Raw genomic sequence first — 9,768 nt, forward strand, 5'->3', positions numbered from 1 at the left:
TACATCACAACCACCGATGTGCGACATCCACCACCACGTGATATATTGAATTTTTCTAACCTAGGTTGGACAACCATTTTTTCAGAGTTCAAAATGTATTTGTTGCATGCAGAAATATAATTTCGTTTTCTCTGTAGCAGTTAATTTATTTCATGAATGCAACACACTATAGTTTTTTTTATACATAGCATGAAAGTAAAAATCGATATTTGCAGTGTTAACTTAATTTAAGATGTCAAAGGGTTTTGAGGGTCTGGTGTTTTCTATTTTGTGGGGAAATGGGTCCAAATGGCTTTTTGAGTGTTTAACGTTGCCGACCCCTGCCCTATAAAGTTCACCATGATTTTCTTCTTATTTTTTAAAGATTTTTTATTTGAGTCACTCTTGAAATTCCATACTTTGATCGTTTGGGGAAGCTTTGGCGGCTCGAAGCGAAGGAATTCTGTTTGAAGAAGGGAGGGGGAAAAAAATAACAACCAGGAAGTTGAATCCAGGAAGAAACGTAGTTTTATCGGCAGGACACCAAACTTTCGAGTTTTTACAGTTTTTAAAACGGTTTTAGATCAACTTTAAAGACTATCGATTTGCGGTCAGAGGGCATTGTTTCCAACAAGATGGACACTGATCCGGTAAGTGATAACAATGGCTGAACCTTCTGTTTTTGTTGTTTTGGGAACATCTCCGTCGACTTTATTATTAAGTGCCGGACGTGCAACAGGTGTTTGTTTGTTTGTTTTTAAAAATTAGAATAAGCTGCATTAAAGTGAACTTTTTGAGCCTGATGTCAGAAAAAGGTAAGGTGGCGTCTAAACTTCATTGTTGAGACAATAAGACTGTGTGACCCACCAAAATGGCCTACTTACAGCCACTGCTGAGCTCATACACGAACTGAAAAATTAGTGCACCCAATGGTGCAGTTTTTGTTGAGTTTTTTTATTTATACTAAACCACAAACTCAATACAAGCTTAAGTATACTCTTCATGTGCAAGTTTTAGCAGTTTGCGACTAATAAAACGTTTGTTTTTTCACACATTTCTTAAAACAGAGCTTCCTTCACTGGTACTTAACTAGCTATGTAGCTATTTAATGCTAACTAGCCTAACCCACTCATAGAAACTGATCAAAAATACAGGTGCCAGTATCCCTCAGGACATAGATCTGTAGATATTAAGTCCCCAGGATGCCAACTTTTAGCCTCAGTTAAGCCCACTCATGTTAGCATCAGAAGCACAACCAGTCTGTTTTAACAGGGCTGTTTTATATTAAGGCCTTGCCCTGCTCTTATATTTATCTGAATTTAGAGAATTGACCCTTTAACCCCTTAACTTTCTCAGCTCTTTACTAGGAAGTTCCAGCTCCTCCAAAAATTAAATGCAATAAGTAATTGATCTTTTCACAAGTTACTTGATTAATTGTGATAGTACCACAGCTTGTCTGGCGAGAGTCTGTTGAATATCTTTTGGTGTTTATTGACCAGAATAACTACTTTATTATTTGAATGGTTACCTAAAGAAGCGACCAGTGTTTTCCTCTGCCCTGTAGCATTTATTTTTGCCTTTAAAGTTGGAAGCCATTGGAATGCTTGAATTAAAGAGAGATTTCAATACGTACAAAGCAACAGCTTGCTATTCAAATCCTGTCAGGAACGCTCTCACAGATTATGGAAATGTCACATTTGACTTGATAAGATGTGAGAATATTTTGATTTTCATCCGTCCTACCCGGAGAAATGAAGTCGGTTACTTAACATTTTACTGGAGAGATTTCAGTAACCGTGTTGACACAATTTAGACTCTCCTTATTGTTATTAGTCTTTATGTGTCGGCTAAATAGTTCCAGGACGTCGTAAATTAATTGTCAAGTTTTCCAGGAAGGCTAGAGTCATGCACTGCACAAATAAGATATTCATCAGTGTACCTTTTAGTCTCTCTTACAGTGAATATTGACACTCGATAGCTATCAAACTGAGATGATGAAAAAGGCTTTATGTTGGTTTATGTTACAGGGAAATATCACAGGATGAACTGTATTGCATCCTTGGTTATGATAAAAAGCTGATATATAGGATTAAACCTGTAAAAGAAGAAATGGTAGAAACAAGCTAAACAGCAGAGTATGTCAGGAGGGAAGGTACGGAAGAGAAGGCAGGGATGACGGAGAAAAAACCTGCTCCGTTTCCAGGAGACACCTTTGTTTACAGACTGTTGCTGTGGGACCAGGAAGTCCCTGCATGCACGCTCACACTGCATATAACATCTCTACTTTGAAATCACACCTAAAACTGTGTGATTAATGCAGACAAACGCTGTAACAGGCATCCACAGACTTGTAAAGGGAAATAGTTTGACAGTCAGAAGGAACTGCAAGAGCTCTCAAAGCCACCAGCAGCCGTCTAAAAAATAAAGGCAAGCCTTAAAACCATTGATCTGACTTCCAGATCTGAGTCTTAGGCTCTGTTTACATTAATTCATTTCACCATTTCTTCGTGTCGGCGTCTTGCAAACTATTTACATTTACACACAAAGTTGCTGTCCTCTCAATAAAAGCCTAACTGTTTACTCTGAAACGGGGATCGGCTGTTTCGCTAGTCACATGACTAATTAGCCATCACATCACATGATCGCCCTTGCATCTTGCGTTGCTGCAGTGGCTGGGTTCTCATCATAAAAGCTTGTTGAATCTGGCGCCTCCTTGCCACGTATTGTTGTGCACAGCGTACTACCAGCAGTAGGACATGGAGCAGGCTCCCATGCTGATCGTGGTTGTCCATGATTTCCATATTCTTCTCGATGACACGAATAGAAAGGAAGTGTGTAACTGAAGTGAAGTACGCATGTTTGTTTTTAGTTTCCCAGCACTCAAGTCACATGACCAACGATACCAGCCTAGCGAATCAGGGAGGAGTACGTCATAGTGATGTTGTCCAACCAGGACGAGTAGCTAGAGCTCAGCACTGCGGATCCTCGTTTCTCACCGTTTACAACTGCTAAAATCAGCATCGTATGCGAATGCTTACATGGGCTCCGGCGTCTTTGAATCCTTCCACCTATGAAGTCGTATTCCAGTATTTTAATGTAAATGGACAGTGCATCTGCGATAGAAACGATATAGAAACAGATTAGTATAAATGGCACCTTAGTCATCGGAAATCTCTTATAAAGGTTTATGCGCACACACCTGATTAAAGTTCAAACGGATATATCTGCAATAGCCAGGAAATGACGAGGCTTAAAGTTATCATGGAGCAGTTTAGCTGAGTTTGTCTATAAATGTGGGGGACTTGCAGGAGGCTTCTGGTAAAAATGCTTAATATGGTGCCCAAACTCTGATAACCCCTCACCTTTATGACATCAAACCTTATTTATTTATTTTCAAAGTTAGCCACAGTTGATATTACAAAGCTATTTTCACTGGCCAAGTGATAAGTATAACATCCATTTAAAAAGTTCTTTAAACGTGGCAAACAATTCAGTTTATAAATGTGTTTTTGAGTCCGAGCTCCTCATTCAGATCATTCCAGAATTTAATTTTAAGTTTAAAAAAAATATTGTAAATGTTATTTTGTTAAACTTGATTTTTCAAAAACCTGAGATTTTTAAGTTACTGTGTCTTTAAAGGGGAACTCCGGGGCATTTGAAGCGCATTTCCATTGCTAGAGGTTGTCAAATACTGACGGTAGGACACAGACCGGTGCAAATCGGCGCTCCCTGTGCGGCGATTGCGCTGTTTGCGCAGCCTGTCATGCTAACCAAATACGTGGTGGCTAGGGGCAAGCGCTAAACCTTCCACGTAAAACAACAACTTGCACACTGCAGAAACGTCACACCACTTTATAAACCATCCGACAATAAAGTCGCAAGCCTTACCATCAAAACCATATGCATGGTTCTCACATTACTGGCATGGGGACGTTACAAAACAACTTTATAAACAGCATGTCACTTACCTCTTGTCGGTAGGCGCGCGCATGTGAAAGCCCAAAAGAGTCAATGGATGATAATCCCATATACAAAACAATTATCTTCTCTAGAAAAACTGCGTTCAAGTATTTAAAACATTACAACAATATTACTGGGCATGTATTGTTGTAATGTTTTAAATACTTGAACGCAGTTTTTCTAGAGAAGATAATTGTTTTGTATATGGGATTATCGTCCATTGACTCTTTTGGGCTTTCACATGCGCGCGCCTACCGACAAGAGGTAAGTGACATGCTGTTTATAAAGTTGTTTTGTAACCTCCCCATGCCAGTAATGTGAGAACCATGCATATGGTTTTGATGGTAAGGCTTGTGACTTTATTGTCGGATGGTTTATAAAGTGGTGTGACGTTTCTGCAGTGTGCAAGTTGTTGTTTTACGTGGAAGGTTTAGCTCTTGCCCCTTAGCCACCACGTATTTGGTTAGCATGACAGGCTGCGCAAACAGCGCTATCTCCACACAGGGAGCGCCGATTTGCACCGGTCTGTGTCCTACCGTCAGTATTTGACAACCTCTAGCAATGGAAATGCGCTTCAAATGCCCCGGAGTTCCCCTTTAAGGCCTCTCTCTTGAAGGCCCAGTCTGCCATGACGTGGTGGGTTTGCAATCAGAAGTGACAAGGGATGGATCTGAGCCAGAACCAGAGGACACTTTACCAAGTTATTAACCTGTCAGCCTGTCAAACAGTCAGTTATGAATAACTACAACAATTTTATTAATCTGTTACTGTTGGGCCTTTTTAACTCTTTCGGTGCCATTGACGTCTATAGACGTCAATTTAAAAAAAAACGCTGACTGCCAAAGACGTCTATAGACGTCAATTGCGTTTTTTAACGGAGCGGGCTGGGGGACAATCTAGCGGAGTTTGTTACTAAATCTTAGGCTTGTAAACACTAAACAGAGAATATACTGGCAAAATTACCCGCAAGGTGGCAGCAGTGCCACTTTGCACAAAAAAAACAGAAGCTCGTTTTCTCCGTTTTTTTGGTCAAACAGCTGTTTTTGGTGAAACCAACCTATGTTCTACTGTCTATTACTAAAGGACTGAAAATGGTAGAAACAAACTTTTTTTTCCTGATGAAAGAAGAGAGTCTACTCTTTTGTTTGGTAATTTCGGTGTGTACATAGTCATAAGACACACTTTTCTGTGGGTCTTGGAAAATCAGTCAAAATACTGTAAAACACTTGGCAGTATGGGTCTCTCTGAACTGAAAATGGCTGGCAGCCAATGAGTTAAGAAACTAACCGTTGGTGGTGCAGGTTCTTATCAGAGAACCATAATTGCCAGTTCCAGTCAAAGGTTTGGACTCGTATACAGATTTACTTCTAATAGGGTCTGTTCAAACTATCTACCAGCGCTGTACATTCTGGAGCCGAGCCATTAATAGTCTTTAAATTAAAGAATAAATTCTTTAACAAACCAGTGGCCAGTATATTGATGCTGAACGTGGTAGGGTGTGCATCATATTCCGGCTGTGTTCCTTGAATTTGCTGACATTAAATGAGGGTGAAAACCGCTAATGTGGTTCCTTATATTAGTGCAAGGTAGATTTTCCACACCACGTTCATGCTTTTGTACCCAAATGTCCGCTTTAAAACATCCTCTGCTCCCCCTGCTTTGGTGGTCCATTCAGCTGAACGGAATAACACAGAATTGTCACACATGTTGACATCAGTCAGAAGGAGAGCTAAATACCTCTTCCAATGACAAAAGCCTTCGGTGTCATTCTTTGTTCATGTTTAGGTGAAGAAATACTCCCCAGCTCTGATATAACTGATGCTATAACGGCATCCAAGTCTAGCTGTTTAGCCGTCACAACCTAAATCCCCCTGAGAATCTCGATCTGACTCATTTTAAACTTTTTAACTCTCTGGAGTACATCTTTCTCACACCAGACAGTTCCTGTCATCATAAGTGGAAAAGTTCAGTTGTATTTGACATGATTTTTTTTGCTGTTACATCAACTCATTATGAACGTGTTGTAGGATGCTGCAACCAGAACGAATCCTTCAAACGCTTCGATACAACCCACAAGCTCTTGATTTTTCTGAGATCGTCCGAAACTATGGAAAGCATCCAGTACTTAAAACTTGATCCTGTTTGGATACGGATTGTAGCTAATTGTAACTTGTCTGTGTGTCTTTCCAGGAGGTGGGAGGAATGTCGGAAGCACCGGAGTCGAACAAGGTGCAGACTTTGAAGGATCAGGTGGATGGAGTGAAAGACATCATGACACAGAATGTGGACCGGATCCTGGCCCGAGGAGAGAGGCTGGATGACCTCATGGGCAAGTCAGAGGATCTACAAGCAGGGGTCAGTGTTGACCACAGTTGAGATGTGGACAAATGGGTCTCGTTTCAGGAAGTTATTTCTCTCAACTAAACTTTCAATTGGGTGTTCTCGTGAGACGTTGTTCCCTGCCGCACCTTATTAAAATAATGAGCTCATTAACCCAAAGGCTTGAAGACTCGGGTTCAGATGTCAGACTGCACAAGCTGCCCTGTGTCACGCTTTGATTTTTGTCGTAGCAGAAAAAGCACAAGTGGAACTGATGATCGCAACGATGGCGTCTTCTTCTTTTTAATATAGACCCCTACCAACAACCTGACCCTAAACCTAACCACACAGACCCCTGGCTATTTATACCCCACCCTGATGGTCTTCTGATGCCCTAATTCTAACCAATTGGAACCCCTTATGGGAGTCTTCTTTTTAATATAGGCCCTAGCTTGCATCTTTGCCCTAAACCTAACCATAGGAACCCCTGGCTGTTTTTGCCCCACCCTTATTGTCTCCTGAAACCCCAACCAGAGATTTGAGCCCTAACTGCTGTTTTTAAACCTGGCTGGCTTGAACCCTATCTGTAGAGCCCATATTGTAGGGGACAATTTTTCAGCACCACTCTAAGTGATGCAAATAAGAACAATTTTCAATTTTGATAAAATAATTTTCCTCTTTAGGAGGACTATAGAGTCCCCAAAAGAGGCCTTTTGTGAAGTTAGAGAACAAAAACAGGAACAGTGATGGACTGCGACAGAATTTCAGTTTTGTTTCCCCTTACCCTTTCAGATGAATATAAACGGGGGACATAAATAATCAGCTTAAATCTTAACCGTGGCTTGTAAAAAAAACAATAATACAATGCATGCATAAATGGGGGCAGATACAGAAAATGCTGTGGCCGATTATTTTGGATCGATATCGAGAGCTTTTATGTAAGCGTCACGATGCTTTCATCCATGTTGTGCTACATTCTTGCTAATATCCAAATCTCATCAGAATAAAACAGGTGATCCTCATTCAGCTAGATTCAGTGCATCTCTAAGAAGAAAAGTATGAAAAATAGTACAAAAACTTGTTTGTTTAAATCATTAAAAGGTCTTAAAAACAAATGCGGTGCTAGTTGATGCTAGACCGCTGTTGGGCTGTTTTTCTTGGCCTTCATACAGTCATCACTCTGCATTTTGTGGTGTGTTTTCAGACAGTTAAATGAGTTAGTCCTGTTGCAACAGACCTCTCTGCATCCGATTGGTTCTTGGTTAACATCATTTACCATAAATCTGAATGACAATTCGCTTCCAGGGACGAGCTCCTCGCCCATTCGGTTTTTGTTTGTCCTCGTGTCTCTACGCGTCCAAACTTCATCCAGGAAACTTCTAGCCTTGGCATGCCGGGACCAGCTGATCAGCATGGCGGTGCACGTGTTTTAAATATTTGACAATCGTGTCGGTTTAATTTCTTTATAACGACATTGTTCTCCCTCCTTGCCCAGGCTCAGCACTTCAAGCAGACTTCTCAGAAAGTGGCCCGCTCCTACTGGTGGAAGAACGTCAAGCTGATCGTGGTGATCATCGTGGTTGTCCTCGCCATCGTCCTCATCATCGTCCTGCTGGCCACCGGAGTGATTCCTGTCAGTTCCCCCGTGCCCCCCATAGTCAATCCCACCAGCAAGCCCTAAAGACGCACAAATGTACATAAAGACATAACTAAATCACAAACAGACACAAGTAATATATAGATTGTAGCTAATTAGTGTTTTCTGGATGAATATTTAATACTCCTTAGTTTCCATTTGTTACTTTAATGCTTTGGTTTAAGGCACTTTAAGGTCACATGAGCTTGTGAAGCCCTTTGAATTACAGTTCCAGCAAAGAAGCCGTTTATTTCCTGAAGGGGCACGGCGTCTCGTCACTTCTACCTTTAACTGTTTCACCTTCGTCCTCGCAAGATGAACGTAGACTCCTTCAGACTCCTTCAGACTCCTTCAGACTCCTTCAGACTCCTATGTTGCACAGTCTGAAATGTTGATTTTAGGAGAGACTTAGTGCATTTTTGGGATTGAATGTTACAATTCGATGGCCTATTTTCATTCAAAGCGCCTCTATTTTTTTTTACATTTGGGCAGTCAAGAAAAGAATTCAGTGTGTAGGCTGAGAAATCACTTCAGAGTTTCAGCTGCAAGTGCCTTTTAGATGTATATCAGACATGTACATTGAGCCAAGAAATTAAACTTATGGTGGGACCTTTTGCATGGTCTTTAGAGGGAAAGACAACACAAAGTTGTAGATTTGTACGTTAGTAACCAATCTGTGTTTATTCTTTTTCCTAAACATGCCTCTTTGGTGCTTAACGTAGCAAACCCACGACCAGAAGCAGGCTCTTCCTGCCTACCAGCGAGGAGAGATTAGCCCATACAGAGCTCCCCCTGCTGGGCTTGTGTCCACCAGTCACCTGGGAAGTTAAGCTCCTTCAGGCCTTTATTCAGAATTCACATGTGGAGTAACATAGTTTGTCTCACTGCTCACCTCTTGCTGTTGTTACGGTACCAGTTTAGCTTTAGAGGTCAAAATGCTTCTGAATATGAACTGTATATAGTCAAATTCTCACCCATGTGTATATTTGCTTCAGTCATCAAGTCCTAACAAAAGTCTTTGTTAATTTAATTATTCGTTCTATTGTATCAAATTAATATGAATTAATGATGAATTAATATTTTTCTATTTAAATATATAATCCAGACTGATAATAATTAAAATAACACAGGTCAATTTGTCTGCTGTTAATCATTTTCTATCCAGATGATGGGATAGAAAGGAGATTATGTTGGAACAAATTCTTCATTTTTCGTGTTTTTTTTTTGTTTTTTTGACCTGTTTCTGGGATGCAGTAGCCTTTTCCACCTCTTAGCCTGTTGCTTATGCCGGCCTGATCAATGCCATGTGAGACCGCAGTCTTATCTGTGTTCATACAGAACACCTGTCAATTTAAAAAAAAAAAAAAAAAAAAACTTTTCCAAGCAACTCTTTTTGAAGGAAACGCCAGACAGCTGCACAATCATTCCATTACGCAGCTCCTTTGTCTGCAGAATTGTGAAGGGTTTCATGGTATTTACTGGTTTTAATATTCTGGTGAATTAAATAAATAGTATTTACCTCATCTGTGCTGTGATGGTGTGCACATCTTTGTTGTCTGCTCAGTTTGTCTTAAGAATTCATATAAATAAACAAACAAAAAGGACTCTGATTACTTATTTCTGTAGGTCAAGATTTGGAAAAACATCTGAAAAAAATTGTAAAAAAATGTTTGAAAAACCTCTTGAAATGGGCTCCAAGGTGCTGTGCAAAGGTCTTTGAGCGACCCCTAATTTCCCTATATATTGCCAAGAAAACAATAAATGCAGTGATTTGTTGAGATACAGTTCTAATACACGTAAAAGTCAGGATTTGGTGTGAGCTCATTTATTCTTCATCACGACCTGAACCCTCTGAGACAAGCTTTCATGTCTTA

The 9,768-nt window shown here is 40.4% G+C and overlaps 1 protein-coding gene across 1 annotated transcript; it reads left to right on the forward strand.

Annotated features, from left to right (window-relative positions):
* Positions 1–432: 432 nt before the first annotated feature.
* On the forward strand, positions 433–9,498 carry vamp8 (vesicle-associated membrane protein 8 (endobrevin)). The gene is made up of 3 exons (XM_075468218.1): positions 433–629; positions 6,130–6,294; positions 7,754–9,498. The coding sequence occupies exons 1-3, from the start codon at positions 615–617 to the stop codon at positions 7,937–7,939; spliced, it is 366 nt and encodes a 121-aa protein (XP_075324333.1). The 5' UTR covers positions 433–614; the 3' UTR covers positions 7,940–9,498.
* The last annotated feature ends 270 nt before the right edge of the window (positions 9,499–9,768 follow it).

The sequence above is a fragment of the Odontesthes bonariensis genome, chromosome 6 (genome assembly GCF_027942865.1).
Source record: "Odontesthes bonariensis isolate fOdoBon6 chromosome 6, fOdoBon6.hap1, whole genome shotgun sequence".
Classification (NCBI taxonomy): domain Eukaryota; kingdom Metazoa; phylum Chordata; class Actinopteri; order Atheriniformes; family Atherinopsidae; genus Odontesthes; species Odontesthes bonariensis.

Excerpts from the sequence above, each read along its gene's own strand:
- vamp8 (XM_075468218.1), top strand. Across the intron at positions 6,295-7,753 it reads CAGAGGATCTACAAGCAGGG|GCTCAGCACTTCAAGCAGAC; the intron begins GTCAGTGTTGAC and ends CTCCTTGCCCAG.